At 46.5% G+C, this 17,088-nt stretch overlaps 1 protein-coding gene across 1 annotated transcript in view; it reads left to right on the plus strand.

Moving 5' to 3' along the window:
• The window catches only part of GAP43 (growth associated protein 43), an 82,266-nt gene extending 67,402 nt beyond the window's left edge, over positions 1-14,864 (plus strand). The window contains exon 3 of the mRNA XM_038388161.2: positions 14,117-14,864. Within this exon, the coding sequence (XP_038244089.1) occupies positions 14,117-14,205 (89 nt within the window). The 3' untranslated portion in view covers positions 14,206-14,864. The remainder of the gene's footprint in view (positions 1-14,116) is intronic.
• Positions 14,865-17,088: the final 2,224 nt, after the last annotated feature.

Consider the following 17,088-nt stretch of genomic DNA (forward strand, 5'->3'; position numbering starts at 1 on the left):
TTAATGGGAGCCTTTACCACTTTAAATCTAACTCAGAGAGTGGCCAAAAGTTGTTGGCTGCTTTTTCGCCCCTAGACAGTGAATATAGCAGGGGATTGGGAGTTGGATCAGATCTTGTGGGTACTATTCCAGCTTTGCCACTAACACTATGGATGACCTTGTCAAGTAATTTCTTCTTTCCATTCCTCAATTTCTCCATCTGTAAAATGGGGATAATGATACTTTTAAACCTTACAGAGGTGGCTGTGAGAATTAATGTCTGTAAAATGCTTTGAGAATTTCAAAATGATTGAGGAGGGAAAAATTCCCTCTATCACTCATGCCACTACTTCAAGATTAGCCTCCATCTGAAACACCCATTTAATACCATTGTGCAAATGTTCTCAGTACAGCACAACATGCCTGGCCGTCAGGATCTGGAGAACAGGAACACCGGCACCTTCAAAGGATCTCAAACCCCATTACCCCACACCCTCAAAACCTCACTATCACAGGGTTGAGGAAACATCTGTCACAGTTTAGCCCATGATTCCCCCTCCATGATCCAGCAAGGGTATCCAAGCTAGGCTCCTGCTTTCACAGCCATCAGATCTCTTTGATGGAGACCTGCATCTCTCTCCCTTCTGATTAGGGTTTTTCCAGGCTGCACAGTTCCCTGTCTATGCTGTGACGTTCCCAGAAAGCCAGACAGCATAAACTGGCCTTTTTCTCTGCTGTGCTTTCTCCTCTGAGGCTATGAACAACTGTCCACCATTATAAGTTATCACACAACTCTTTCTAAGCAAGCACATTTATTCTTAAGGTGAAAGCATGACAGAGAAAACATATTAAAACAATAAAAGAATTTACACACATGCTAGCAAGCTTACCAGAAATCACCATAACTCCAACTAGAGCTCTGGTAAGTGATCAGTCCTTCACACCCAAAGAGGGGTTCTTCTGTGATTACAATTTCATAACAGCTTTTTCTCAGAGCAAGAACACACATGTATAAGTCAGTATGTCCTTTATATAACTTGGGTCTTTGATATTCAGATTCCAGGAACTGGTAATCGGCAGTCAATGGTTCTCTCCTCAGGGTGTAGCTGCAAATGGTTGGGTCCAGAGGTGGAAACTTACATTCACCTTCCCCCAGGTATTTCCAAGAAAACACACTTAACTTTTGTTTATCCAAAAAGTTCCTTCTTGTTTAAAACAGTCATTTGAAGCGGAATTCATTCCCAAGGTTTGCATTGACCATGTTTTCCCCTCAAAGACGTTACATCCAATTCCACAATAATAAATAAACTTTGCATTCAATACAATGGACTCCAAAGATACTTAAACTTAGTTCAATAAGGTTTTTCAAGGATATTGCAGGAAATTGCTCAAACCGTCACAACATCCCCTGAGAACACCATGCACTTGGATAAACTCAAAAACCATGCACTGGAAGGAAGCCCACTGCTTGACTGGTAACACAATTAATGGAGAAGAAGAAAATAAGAACCTGAAACTCCTGATGCTGAATGCAAGGTCACCCATCAACAGAACCAGCACCATCCAAGATCTCCTTTTGGATGAAGGACCTGGCCTTGCTGGCATCACTGGGACATGGTTCAATGCCACCTGCAACCCTACATTAGCGTAGCTAGTCCCCACAGGACTCTCCGTATGTCAAAAACTAAGACAGACCCCAGAATGCACCAGTAACAGCAAAGAAGAAGTACAGGAACAGTTCTGTTGCCCACCAGCCTAGGATTCAGAAGACGTTCCAGTCAAGAAACAGAAACATTTGAGTGCCTCTATATGGTCTGTGAGGCAAAGGACAAGAGGAATCTAGGACTCCTAGTAGGGTACAGGCCTCCAGTTGGAAACCCTGTGAACTTACTGGAGGAAGTTGCAGAGCTCTTGACCAGCAGAATACTGGAATCCCCCAGATTCCTTGTCCTCAGTGATCTCAACCTCCACATAGACAGGGCTACTGATACAACTGTAGTTTATCTTGTGGCTTATGTGGGATTCTGCTAGGCAGTCTCTGGATCCACATATACAACCGCACATACGCTGGACATTATCTTCAGCCTAGGACTGGATATTGGAGAGGTCACCAACATACCACTCTCTTGTCTCATCACTGCCTCCTCTAAGCAGAGATCAGAGCCTTCCCTCCTTCCTGCCAGGACAGTGAGCAACCAAAGCTGGTCCACCCACTCCTGCCCCCAAAGACTCACGAACTCCCTTGGTTTTCATCTCACCCTAGAAGAACAAGACACCCAACTACAAGGCCAAGGTGCCAATGAGTTAGTACAGCAATACAATCACCTGCTGTCCACTATCACTGGCCACAAGCCATCCACTGCGTTCAACAATGGCCATGGACACAGGTAAAAACTCCATGTTCATACTGATGGATCTCTCTGCAGCTTTGATACAGCGTACAACAAGGAATAGAGAGGTTATTTTACCTCCATATTTGGCACTGGTATGATCTCTGCTGGAATACTGTGTGCAGTTCTGGTGCCCACAATTCAAGAAGGATATTGATAAATTGGAGAGGGTTCAGAGAAGAGCCACAAAAATTATTAAAGGATTTAAAAAAAAAGCCTTATGGAGATAAGCTAACTAGATGGAGCTCTTTGAGTCTAACAAAGAGAGGGTTAATGGGTGACTTGATTACATTTAATAAATATCTAAATGGGGAACAAATATTTAATAATGGGCTCTTCAATCTAGCAAACAAAGTGACTGGAAGTTGAAGCTAGACAAATTCAGACTGGAAATGAGGCTTATTATTTTAACAGTAATAAATAGTAATAGTAATAGGATGAAATTTAATAGTGAGAAGTGTAAAGTTATGCATTTAGGGATTAATAACAAGAATTTTAGTTATAAGTTGGGGACGCATCAATTAGAAGTAACGGAAGAGGAGAAGGACCTTGGAGTATTGGTTGATCATAGGATGACTATGAGCTGCCAATGTGATATGGCTGTGAAAAAAGCTAATGCGGTTTTGGGATGCATCAGGAGAGGCATTTCCAGTAGGGATAAGGAGGTTTTAGTACCATTATACAAGGCACTGGTGAGACCTCACCTGGAATACTGTGTGCAGTTCTGGTCTCCCATGTTAAAAAGGATGAATTCAAACTGGAGCAGGTACAGAGAAGGGCTACTAGGATGATCCGAGGAATGGAAAACTTGTCTTATGAAAGGAGACTCAAGGAGCTTGGCTTGTTTAGCCTAACTAAAAGAAGGTTGAGGGGAGATATGATTGCTCTCTATAAATATATCAGAGGGATAAATACAGGAGAGGGAGAGGAATTATTTCAGCTCAGCACCAATGTGGACACAAGAACAAATGGGTATAAACTGGCCACCAGGAAGTTTAGACTTGAAATCAGACGAAGGTTTTTAACCATCAGAGGAGTGAAGTTTTGGAATAGCCTTCCAAGGGAAGCAGTGGGGGCAAAAGATCTATCTGGTTTTAAGATTCTACTTGATAAGTTTATGGAGGAGATGGTATGATGGGATAATGGGATTTTGGTAAGTAATTGATCTTTAAATATTCAGGGTAAATAGGCCAAATCCCCTGAGATGGGATATTAGATGGATGGGATCTGAGTTACCCAGGAAAGAATTTTCTGTAGTATCTGGCTGGTGAATCTTGCCCATATGCTCAGGGTTTAGCTGATCGCCATATTTGGGATTGGGAAGGAATTTTCCTCCAGGGCAGATTGGAGAGGCCCTGGAGGTTTTTTGCCTTCCTCTGTAGCATGGGGCATGGTTGACTTGAGGGAGGCTTCTCTGCTCCTTGAAGTCTTTAAACCATGATTTAAGGACTTCAATAGCTCAGACATGGGTGAGGTTTTTCATAGGAGTGGGTGGGTGAGATTCTGTGGCCTGCGTTGTGCAGGAGGTCGGACTAGATGATCAGAATGGTCCCTTCTGACCTTAGTATCTATGAATCTATGAACAGTGAGAGTAATTAGAACAATTAACCAAGGGTTGTGGTGGATCCTCCATCATTGACAATTTGTAAATCATTTAAAGACTGGATGCTTTTCTAAAAAATCTGCTCTAGGAATTATTTTGCGGAAGTTCTATTGCCTGGGTTTAGACAGGAGATCAGACTAGGTGATACTTCTGGACTTAGAATCTATTACTCTAGGTACTGCTACAAACACCTATGTGACATAACAGGGGTAGATGGGCCAGCACTAGAATAGCTCCAACAGAATTCAGAGTAAAGATGAATAGCTGCTTCTCCTTTACCATATCTACATGAATCCCCTGGGAAAGATGTGAGATGCCATGGGCTTGGCTGAGAACAGCATGCCAATGCCATTAAGCTGTATTTCTCATTCTCTACTGATGCTACTAGAATGTCTACAGGGAATGAGCTATTGGCTAAAGACCAACTGGCTCATGCTGAACTCAGGCAAGACTGAAGAGATGCTGACTGGAAGGGAAAACACTTTGACAAGCTTGTCAATATCTTGTCTCCACCTTTCGCTGAAGGCACACAGCCCCCATTCATCAAAGTGGCATGAAGCCTCTGGGTCTTGTTTGACTCATCACTAAGTTTGGCTGATCAGGTAGCACCAGTAAAAATGCCTTGTCCCTTTTACAGCTAGCTAGGAAACATCATCACTTTTTGTACAAGGACCTGGACACACTGATCCATGTGTTTGTCATCTCCAGGCTGTATTTCTGACACTCATTGTATCTGAAGCTGAATCTGAAGATGGTGTGCCAGTACCAGCTGGTTCAGAATGCAGCTGCCCGCCTTCTCCATGGCTCAGGCCTCGGTGAGCACACCAGGCCTGTGCTAAAGTCCCTCCCCTGGCACCCAGTCATTTCCCAAAGCCACTGTATGGCCTTGGTCCTAATTTTCAAAGCAATTAATTGATCAAGCCCCAGGTGCATCAAAGATTGAATTCCAGTCTATGAGCTACCCCCTACAGCTCTGCTCCTTTTGAGAACTGCATTGTCCCAGAGCCCAGAATGAAGCATATGAGAACTGGGGACATTGCATCTGGCTACGGAACAGCATGGGGGAAACTCGCTGGCTGCTCTCCATGCTGCTTTTTTTCTATGGATAGGGTCCTTTAGCCTGAACCAGGGCTGCCAGGCTGCCCTCTTGCACAAGTGCTACAGTCACGTCAAAAAAAAAAAAAAAAAAAAAGAGAGAGAGCAAAGTACTTTAGATACACCCACCCACAGATATATGCTGCAGCAGGTTCATTCAGCACAGCTATGTGGCTGTGTGTGCCGTGGGTGGGGGAACCTGTTCTGTGACAACACAGTAAATTGAGCTAATAACCATCCCTTGACATCTGTAGCCCTTGCCAGCTGATGTATATTTTTATAGTACTTTCAGATCTACTGAATGAAGCTGCATGAACCTCCAGTCTGATTCTCTCAGTGAGGTGGTTCAGTATCATTATGCCTGTTCTATGTGGGGTGCAAACTGTACTTGAACCTTCAGACCATGCTACCTTGGTCATGCTCTGTGGGACAAATGCTTCCTCGGCGTAAGTGCACTGAAAGCAGCAGTGTTACAGCTAGATGACAGTGGCCCACTCTCCAGCTGCACAAGGTTGCTGTTCCTCAATGCATCTTCTTACTTGAAAGATGCTCCCTTACCGCTTTCCGAGACAGTGAGCCACCAGGCCTCCCCTTCCAAGTACCATATAAAGCATCCCTGAAACAAGCCTCATTGCTGATTTTGCCGCTGCACCAACTGAGGAAGGTGCTACCTTCCCAGAGGCTGCAGTTGCCTATGGGAAATGGCATGAGGGGAGACTCTCCATTGACAAGGGGGGCCCCGCTGCCTGTAAAGCAATCCCCTGGTGGGTGTGAATGGCTCAGTTCTGGTACCTGTTTCAGTGCAGAATGCGTTGGTTTGCCGAGGGCGAGTGAACATACTGACAACACAGAACAGTAAACAGGGGTGAAAAAGCAACCTGCCAGCAATAGCTTAGCCAGTGCCCCTCAGCTGTCGGGTGTAGTGCCATATATGTGCATGTGGGAGGGATGGCAGTGGAGGGAATGAGGGGAGTCAGTTCTTCCCTTGCCTAAGGAAGCAGAGTGTTTGTAAATGTGGTTGTATCAGGGTTAACCCACACATGCACAATGAGCATCTCTCCTTTTCCCCCTCCCCTTCCCCTCTGCTAATCTCTCTGGAGAGATTCCCCTCCTCCAAAGCTGGAGGGTTTCCATGGCAACCAGGCAGCTGGTGTCTAGACAGTGTAAGAGATGCCTTGCAATTGAGCTGCAATTCTAGGTCCCCTCAACCCTATCCCCCCCCCCCGTTTTCCTTTCCATTTACTGCACACGTGAATGTCCAACGGTGGAATGGAGTTTCCTTTCCACAGGCTGTGGGGTGTGTGGGGAGAATCCCAAAGCCATCGTCTCCTCAGCTTGAGGAAGCAAGAAGGCAGCTGCGGCAATAGAGACAGAGCTGACTGTCCTCTGAGGATTTAGCTGGGTCAGAAAATGTGAAGCAGCGGACAATCTGGTCTGCTAGGACCAACAGCATTGTCTCTTTCTTCTCCCTCCCCAGCTCAGAGTCTTGGCTGATCTGGGGCTCAACACAACACGGAGAGGAGAATCAGGATTGGGAGACTCAAAGTGGAATGACTATTAGTGATATGTGATTGATTGCTACCTTCCCTGAGGACCTGACCTTCCCCTTCCCTCCCCATCTCTTCCCTGGGACTCCCTCCCCCAGCATGCTCCATGACCTCCTTCCCTGTGAAAGCTTCTAAGAGTCAATTCAGGGAGCTGCAATTTTCTGCTCCCCATCCACTTCTCTCTGATGTCTTCCGGGCTATCTGGGCACCACTGCCATCTGCTGCTGTGTGTGCCAGGGGATGGAGACCCCCTTGTGTGATCACTAAAGATGCTCTGAGCTCACTGGCTCTATGATGTCACCAGGCTCCCTGCGTGGAGGGGAGCTCACAATACTCCAGAGGGGAGCCTGAGCCAAGATGGAACTGCAGAGGACGCTGTGGAGACCTACCAGCCCCACACACCTTTTCCCCTCATTTATAAGTGTGAAGTTACAAGAAAGGAATAGTATGAGTAAACAGATAGTTTTTATACGTCATCAAGAATTATACTTATGTACATCTGTTTATAGGAAAGGAGCCCTCTATACAATGGACAGATACTTCCCCCCAAAAAGCTGCTTTATTGTTCCCTTTCAACTGAGAAGGCGCTCTAGGTGTGCTGTGGGCCAGCATATCAGACAATTGTGAAGAATACACAGGAGACACTCCCCATGGAGAGAGACCTATAATAGATTCTGTTTCCACTCTCGTCAGTATTCATTCAACGGGCCTGCAAAGGTCACTGAGTGAAGCCGACTGGGCCTTCAAAGGGATAGTGGTTTCCATGGAGCTCTTAACCTGCTACATGATGTATGAGGCGTTTCAGTGGAGGGGGACTGGGCCAAGGATGCATTTTAGACAGAGGTGGGGAAGGGAGAATGGTATCTGCAGTGGCTCTGAGCCTGAAATGGGTTCCATCTCAACAATCTCAGACTTACCATACTCTGCCTGGAATCAGCTTCGGAGTGGCTGGATCGATGGATGGATGGATTTGGGTAGATGGATCCAAACTGAGAAGTTCAGCTCTGGATCCAAACATCACCACAGCTTGGAGTGGCTGAGATCCTGGGTTTTGATTGGCACCCATCTCTAATCCAGAGCTTCCAAAATTCTGAAAAAATATAATTTAAATAGAGCTGCCTCTGGGGTGGAACATGGCTGCCGATAGCAGTGCAGTACAACCCTGAACAACACTTGAGAGCAGTGAAGGGAGGGGGGAAGGTAGACCACCATTGTGGTTCCCTGAGGCTGGGGCCAGAGCAGAGGTAAAGGTGAATGCAGGCTGATTGGATGTGGAATACTGTAATATAAGGAATGAGACAATAGTTTCTGAGCGAGGAGCATGAGCAGTAATTCTGAAAACCGTGGAAAAGCGACTAAGGCAAAATCCCTGAGTTGGCTGTATTGAACTCAAAGTGTTTGTGTAACTTCTTTTCTCTTGGTGTTGTCTATGACAATTTAAAGATCTGTAAGATAACAGAAAGGAAAAACAAAACAAAGCCACCAGCCACAAAAAAATGATCATTGGAGAGGTTACTACTACTATGGTCACGTGCTGAGGTCTGCTCCAATTTAATTAATCTTGGCAAGTCAAATGGAGCTGGGCAGGTCCCAAGAGGCAACGTTTACCCAGAAATCCACTCAACCTAATTTTACTAATGTAGTGCAGTGGAGGGACTTGGAGCGGGGCCTGCAAGCTCAGCCATTAGAATGTGGCGTAGGCGAAAGCAGCTGGAAGTGCCACCATCCAATGAAACTGCTGCCTGCCTGCCTAGCTCAGCTTTCTAGCAACTGTAGCTGCATATGTTCAAGGTGCTCACTTGCCAGTGGGGTTCTCAAACTCGGTTCTCACCCCTTCCAGGAGATAAATGGAGCACTGAAAGGCAGGAGATTTTTTTGAGTTCATTTCAGCAGGGATCCGTAATTCAGTTCCATCCCTTACACTACCTAGCACAAAACCTGGAGGGCCTAATCCAGAGAGGTGATGAGCACTTACCATTGCCAGCTGAAGTTAATAGGGATATAGGTTCTCAGCCCCCTTCAGAATCAGGCCCAAAGTCCACGCCAGGAGGGCACAGAAATATACTTCAGCTTCAATCTACCAAAGAACTCCATAGTTTAATACCGGTGCAAATGCCCTGTGTCAATTTAATGCATCATGCGAGGGCTCTGAGGTGGCCCGGTGGGTTTCTGAACCAGGTTTTCTCCTCCAAAATGCAGGATTTAAAATGAGAGTGGTTGCATCTCAGCTGAATCTTGAGTCTGACATTTGTCCCTATCCCAGAATCACCACATATGGGAATAATTCCAAAAGGACACTCCTTCTTTGTCCTCCCTTGCTTTATTTTTTTGCATATTCCAAGCCCCTTCAGCTTCATGTCACTGCCCTTCCTGCTTCTTTTCAATCTCCTGGTGACTCCTATTACATGTTCTGACATACCCCAGGGCCTTTCCTCTCATTTTCTGGGTTCTGGGGCTCCATTTGCTGTCTGTACATAGCCAGCGTCTCCTACTCCAGTGGATGGCCTCTCCTGCCACATCTCTAGCTATCCGAGCTTCTCCTGCTCCAGCTCCATGTCTCTCAGACTCACCAGCCTGTTTCCAAATAAACCAATGCCTCTTCCTTGTTCCAACTCCACCCAAAAAAATGGAGAGGTGGGGCTATGGGAGAAGGTCTCATAATGTTAATGCACTGAATATTAGCAAACCTGGTAGGAGCAGGTGTGACAGCATCTGCGAGGGTGGAAAGTTGGCCATTCAAAAGGAGCTGCATCTGGTGCATTTCAATTTTGAAAAAGAGAAGGAAAATGTTGGCTGAATGGGCCTGATTCTCCCTTTCCTTGCATCTTATATCACTATTTATGCCTAAACAATGAGAGTACAACTGTGTTGCTGACAGGCAAATTACACATCCACGCTGCACCAATGTAAAGGACAACCCAAGGTGCAAGGGAGTGGAGAATTAGGCCCAATATCAAGAAAAGTCTTCTGACAAGTAACAGCTAATAGAGAACTGTCTAGTATCTCCTAAGGGAAGGGGTGGAAGTCCTTTGTGTGGGACATTTAAAGGTAGACTGGAGAAATCCCTGGAGAACACATATCCAGGAACAAGCTTGCACTAGCGAGAGAGGCTATTTTACATACTTTTAGAAGTCAGACCCTAAGCTGGTATAAATTAGTACTGAAATCAATGGAGCTACATCAAATTACACCAGGTGAGGATCTGTCCATAGGTTTTTTTCCAGCTCTGATGTCTAGGATTCTGTGATGTTGCATTTCTATGCTTTGAACCTGTTTTGCACACAATTGTATATCCTTGTGCTGTCACCTGTGATTGAACCTCATTGCTGACCAGTAGGTTCTGATTTTTCACTATCCTCAAATTCAGTGAGACACTGCCACAGCTGTTAAGCAAAAAACACATCCCAGCAGCCGGAGCAGATGTGCTCAGAATACTTCCCCTTCCAGATGCTTCCTGCTCAGATCCAAGCAAGAGAGAGACAGATAACTGAATCTTGCTTGCTAACACTCTTCATGGAGCAGGTTTCTCATTTATTTATGTGAATTCACTATTAGTAAAAGATACCTGGTACTGCCCTGGTGACTGAAGCCTTGATTCCCTTGTCCAATTGAGCTGTGCTTGGTGCAGGGTCCGAGTGGGTGACAAAGGTGGTTTTATGTCACTTTTGTGGCTTCCTGATTCCAGACTGGGTCAGGTCAGTCCCAGTATAAGTTAGAGCATTCATGAGTCCATGCTGTCAATAAAGTCCCTATGGCTCTGCCGATGACCCTGATACTGGGTGAAGTGAAGTGGCACTAGTGTTGAGCCACCACACAAGTTCCATGCCACCTGAGGATTCCCCTATGCCAGGAGTATGCCCGGGAGTGAGATCTGCCAGCTTTTCAGCCCCTTTATCCCACTAGAACAGGGGTGGGAAACCTACGGCCCATGGGCTGGATCTGGCCTGCCAGCTGTTTTAAGCCAGCCCTCAAGCTCCCGCTGAGGAGCAAGGTCTGGGGCTTGCCCAGCTCTGGTACTCCAGCCAGGGAGCAGGGTCGGGGGCCACTCCACGCGACTCCCGGAAGCTGAGGCATGGCCCTCCTCTGGTTCCTACGTGCTCCAATGGCCCCTTATGGCGCTCCAATGGGAGCTGCAAGGGCAGTGTCTGTGGATGGGGCAGTGCGCAGAGCTGCCTGGCCGCGTCTCCACATAGGACCCAGAAAGGGGACATGCTGCTGCTTCCGGGTGGCGCTTGAGGTAAGCGCCACCCGGAGCCTGCACCTCTGAGCCTCTCTCTGTTCTCCTACCCCCTGCCCCAGCCCTGATCCCCGTCCTGCCCTCTGAACCCTTCGGTCCCAGCCCAGAGCACCCCCCTACACCCCAAACTCCTCATCCCAAGCCCCACCCCAGAGCCTGCACCCCCAGCCAGAGCCCTGACCCCCCCACATTCCACTCCCCCACCCCAGAGCCCTCACCCCCCAACCAGAGCCCTCACCCCCTCTGCACCCGAACCCCAATTTTGTGAATATTCTTGGCCCGCCATACAATTTATATTCACAGATGTGGCCCTCGTGTCAAAAAGTTTGCCCACCCCTGCACTAGAGCAATGCAAAGGCGCCATAGTGTGGCAGAACATTGTGCCCTGAAGCCTTCTGTTTATCCATTGAGCAAGATCAGCATAAGGCAGCATTAGTATGAGCTTCCATGCACTGCTCTGAGCCTGCCAGTACCCCACACTGAGAGCCTGGTATTGCATTTCTTGACCATGCAAAACTGTGAATGAAGCCCATAGGTGTTTTAAGTGACCCCCAAAGCTTCAGGAGCAGGGCCTTAATTGCTAAGGTAAGTAGAGAGGTGTTATGACCTAGCGGACTGAGCATGGGGATTGACACGAATTCTAAACCAGGCTCTAATACTGTGCAGCCTGGACTAGTCATGTGAACCATTCTGTGCCTCAGTTTCCCCATCTCTGTAAAACTGAGTTAATTTTTACTTACCTCTCTGGGGAATTGATTAAGTTAATGTTGGCACAGCACTATATAAGTTTTCACTGTACATAAGTCCAATGCAGAACAAAATTCCAGGGGTAGTTATGTTGTTTGAACTGGTTCACCCACCCCCTAGCTTTGTGTGTGTGTGTGTGTGTGTGTGTGTACACACGCATGCTTCATTCACCCATCCTGTGTATGCTTGTAAGAAAATCTGTAGACGGCTTTGTTTCAGGAGGCTCAGATGAGCCCTTGCAGAGTCTGCGCCACTAGCAGATAAAGATATTCTTGTGGCTAAAACTCACCCCTAAGTGTTAGCACTCTTGGGTTCTATTTCCCTTTCCCATTGTGTGACCATGGGAAAAACACATCTTTATTTTGTGCTGCTGTTTCTCCATCATAAAACCCTCAGGTAGCCAGCACAAGAGATGAGTGTATGTGTGTGTGCAGGGACGGACCCCACCAATGTAAAATTGTTGTAGCTGCAAGAACGTTTAGTAAAACCATTAAGATCACTTGACCCCAACACTGCGTGCATCCCATTTAAATCAAAGCCTATTTCACTCCCCATTGATGGTTGCAGTTGTACTAATTAATGCAAGAGAGGCCTTGTGAGGCAGTTGGATTTTGTTGCTTAGGAGCAGGAGAAAACAAACATGTATGTGCTTCTGCTGGCAGGAAGTCTGCAGCCCCAGGGACTTAGGCAGGGTTACTGTGCCAAGGTGCTGCCCAGCAGATATTTTGGGGGGGGAACTATTACAGTAGGAACTCATTGTGACACCTGGGTTGGGGGTCCAAGCAATGTAAGTGCAATAAAAGCACTTAATTGGCACACAAGGCAGGGGGTTTGCACACATTTTAAAAGGTATCCTTAGGGACACAGGGTTAGGGAAGGTATTTAAAATAGCTAGGTTAAGGGGTCTTGGCTGTTTGCCAAGGTTGGTAGTAAAAGCATGTCTGCCATCTGATGGCACTGAATAGCTTAGCAAAACTGAATTGGTCTCCGTCCAATTCCTATGACTATCCACGTGCCAAAAGGCATCCACATTGATGCTCGGCAAGGAGTCCTTGTCCAGTGCAAGAACTGAGTGGGCTACATGTGATCAAACTCCCCTTTACAGCATAGTCACTGCATTTCAGTGCTGAGGCACATCAGTGGGGGCAGAGGCGGGAGAGGAGAGGGTTTGCTCTGCCACTGCCCTTTCTGTGCTTCTTGCACTGCTAAACCAAGCGCTTTATCTTGCAGCGGTGTCAATTCACTACCTTTCACCAGCACTGATATGAATGTTTTTAAAGAAACATAACCACCCCTATACACACTGAGGGACAGTCCTGAAGTCAACCATTAGGACAAGTGGTCCTGATTCTCCACTCCATTGTGTCTTGTGTGGTCAGTTACCGCTGTGCAAAGCAGACCAGATTCTCCAGTGCATTACGGCAGCTTTGTGTCACAAACCAAAAAAGTGCAGAGTTGGCTTTATAGCCCCATCGATCCCCTAGGCTCAGACAAAATGCCTGGGTGTCAGGGATGCTTTAGCAACAGTTCAGTCAGGCCCCATACTGTGGGGGAGAATAGGCTGGATGACCCAAAAGCAGGTCCATTCCAACTCAAATCAAACCACTTCCATCTACTTTGTCTCCTCCATTCCCCCACCCCCCCGGCCCATTTCCTGATCTCTTGTCTAATACATGTCTAGAATGTCACTGGTTAAAGTATTTTACTTTAACCTTTCATGTGAACTGAGGCTGGTAAAAGTTGTCTGATGGTCTTGGAGTGTGATGGCCTCCAGGCACAGAACTGGCACAGCTCAGGCAGATGTATCCTTACGGAAAAGACCTGGAGGAGGGCTTAGAGAATGAGAACCCTTCTATAACTTCTTATAGCATTTAATAGAAAACTAGCTCCCTGCTGCAGAATTCTGTACTTTAAAAAAAACCCTATAGATATAGGTTCCTGTTTGCTTTTCAATTCTATAGGGTTCTAGAATAATTTCTGCAGAACTCTATCATGTGTATAGAGAACCTTAGTCTCATCCCTATAAAAGTCGATAGGACTTTTCCATGTGGATAATGTAACCTTCCAAACACTTAGGAGTGAGTGAAGAGTGAACCTATTTAAGAGTAGACTGGGGAAAAAACATTAGCTAATGTATAGAAGGAAACAACCTGCAACTGGCGCTAGGGCAGGGATTTAGGATAAACTAGGTGATCTAACAGGTGTGTTGCCTCTCTACAATTGTATTTGTATGGTTGTTTCACTCCTTTAGCCTTTCTGTTCTGGCTCCCTAATTCAGAAGGTTAATTAGTTAATTAAACATGGTGTTGGTTTGTGTGAAGCATATACCTGTCCACTAAGATCTGGACAATATAAATTCATTTCACACGGTCATCCACACATGTGCCAGATAAAAACTGTCAGGTTTTGGCCCATTTGGGAACAAGGACTTGGAGTCATTCAGGCCCCCTGCAACAAGCATGTAAAAAGTACATTATAGCTCAGGCAACTAACCCTCACCTCTCTCTTTCCCCACTAGATGCTGTAGAAGAAACCAAACCTACTGAAAGTGCCCAGCAGGAAGAGATGAAAGAAGACGAGAACAAGGCGGACCAAGAAAATGCCTGAACATTAAGAAATGACTCCCCACTGCCCCTCCCTCCCTCCCCCTTTCCTGTATCCTTCTTCCCGTGCCCACCCCAATCTTGATTCCCACCTCCTGCTCGCCCCTGTGGGCCTGTCCGTCCCTCCCTCATCCCTCTTAAACCCTTTTTCTCTCTGTGTGGCAAACATTTAAAGAAAAAAAAGCAAAAAAAAAAAAAAAGCAGGAAAAATCCCAGTCGAACAGTGTGGCTTAAACATTTCTTTGTTTCTTGGTGTTGTTATGGCGAGTTGTTTGGTAATGATGATGATCCAATCATTTTGGGAAAATTCTTGCACTGTATCAGAGTTCTTTGATCTGGCGCGTGCGTGTGTTTGTCTGCCCGCCGCGAGCGCTCTCTCTCTCTCCCCCGCCCTCCCTCTCTGTTCCAAGTGTGTGTGCAATGTTCCGTTCATCTGAGGAGTCCAGACTTACCGAGTTAAAAATGAAAAAAAAATTCTTTTTCTTCCTTTTTCAATGTGATGGAATGAACTAAAGCGAACAAAAAAACAAACGAAGGAAAATTAACCCCCCCGTTTGTTTTCAAAAATAAAGCAAAATGTGCCAATTAGCTTCACGCGTGGCTCCAGGCTCCTTTTTCAAACTGAACGACGATGATAATAATAAATGAGAATAATGATCATGATACCACTGTCTTGCATTTGTATCGCGCCTTCTGTCCTGATGGAGCTTGTAGGGAGACTTTTGCTGCGGACAACATGTTGGGTGGAGCGTCTTCTGATCTAGCTAACACTACACAGCAGGAGAGTGGAAATGCCATCAGAAACTACTGAGGGAATTTCAGGAAGGCAGGCTGGTATTAGGTTGGATTTTGACCTGGGCATCAGGGTTAATGTGCTGACTCCTGCATAAAACACACCAAAAATACCCCCAACCTACTATGGGACCCTTAGGGTTTGATCATGACAGTCACTCAACACCTCATGGTGAAGACTTTAGGATAGCTCTTAGCTGAGACCCTCAGTGGTGACTGCATTAAGAAAAAAATCTGTGTTTGACTAGGAATGGACAATGTGCTCCCTCAGCAGGCCCGGTGCCATTAAAAGGAGGTGTCGCCCCACAGCTCGTCCCCAAAGGAGCAGCTCTGGGGTGAGCCAGCAGTGCTCACTGGCTGCTCTCCCTTCTTGGTGCAGCAGCTCCCCTGCTGCATTGTAGAGGAGGGAGGGGAGAGTAGCTCTAGCTGGTCCATGGCCTGATTCGCTGCTGGGCCCCTGGGACTGCTTGAGTCTAGGGCAGTAGTTCCAAGATTTATCAGGGCCTCTTGACTTTTTAGAAATAATATGTCTGGGGGACTAGGGTGGACACCACTCACAGAGACAGGCTGCTCGGTGACCATGTGGCCAGGGGTAGAATTGGTGAAATAGCAGCCACCCAATATTACCGAGAAAGGGAAAGGCAGCGTATTTTTCAAATAAAGGGCTGCACTTTTTCAGCCCCAGCTCTAATCAGGGCCTAGGTTTATGGTCTTATCTCCAGCAGCACAGGGCATCCTAGCAGCCGACTAAGGGACTGATTTGTCACAGACCCAGAAGTGAGAGGCACCACCTCCTGAGTCACCAGTGCCACTTCCTGCCCTGGGTTTTCCTTGGAGATCACCAGCTGCGTACTCCCTCGGGCCAGCCTTTCTTAATGGATGAGATCTGACAGGCTCATCGCCCCAAGCAGTGTGGCTGTCAGTATCTGCTGTTCTCTTTATGAGCTGTAAGAGAGAACAATTTCAATGTGTTACTGAAACATCTTTTTACAGCCCCTTCTGTAAAAGCTCTTTCAAGACTGTAGTAACGCCTCAGAGTAGTGCGCTTTCACTGTCCTGATTATTGTCACCTGCTCCCCCATCAGCTCTTACTGTGGCTTCTTGGCAACACTAGATAACCAGGGTGCCCCATTTTCTTATTGTGCAATATTGCCCTTGACAGGAGATGGAATAACTCGCCTCACAGCTGTAACATCAAAAGAAAGGTTCCATCTGGCTGTGGATACTCTGCTACCCACAAAAAGAAAAGGAGGACTTGTGGCACCTTAGAGACTAACAAATTTATTAGAGCATAAGCTTTCGTGAGCTACAGCTCACTTCATCGGATGCATTTGGTGGAAAAAGCAGAGGAGAGATTTATATATACACACACACACAGAGAACATGAAACAATGGGTTTATCATACACACTGTAAAGGAGAATGATCACTTAAGATAAGCCATCACCAGCAGCAGGCGGGGGGAAAGGAGGAAAACCTTTCATGGTGACAAGCAAGGTAGGCTAATTCCAGCAGTTAACAAGAATATCTGAGGAACAGTGGGGGGTGGAGTGGGGGGGAGAAATAACATGGGGAAATAGTTTTACTTTGTGTAATGACTCATCCATTCCCAGTCTCTATTCAAGCCTAAATTAATTGTATCCAGTTTGCAAATTAATTCCAATTCAGCAGTCTCTCCTTGGAGTCTGTTTTTGAAGCTTTTTTGTTGAAGGATAGCCACTCTTAGGTCTGTAATCGAGTGACCAGAGAGATTGAAGTGTTCTCCAACTGGTTTTTGAATGTTATAATTCACTTGTCACTGGCAGTCTCATGCAGTGACAAAAGCAACGGCTTCAGAAGAATGGCTCACCGCTCCTCTTCTGTTTGTTACAAAGAAGGATCACATGCCCCTTCACCACTTTTCCTATAACCCTGAGGTAAACCCAGGGGTGAGCTGGAGCCGGTTCACACTGGTTCGCTAGAACTGGTTGTTACATTTAGAAGCTCTTTTAGAACCAGTGGTGCCTTAGGCACTGACTCCATGGGTGCTCCAGCCCTGGAGCACCCAAGGGGAAAATTTGGTGGGTGCAGAGCTCCCCGCCCCACCCCCGGCCCTA

Source organism: Dermochelys coriacea, chromosome 1 (assembly GCF_009764565.3).
Source record: "Dermochelys coriacea isolate rDerCor1 chromosome 1, rDerCor1.pri.v4, whole genome shotgun sequence".
NCBI lineage: Eukaryota > Metazoa > Chordata > Testudines > Dermochelyidae > Dermochelys > Dermochelys coriacea.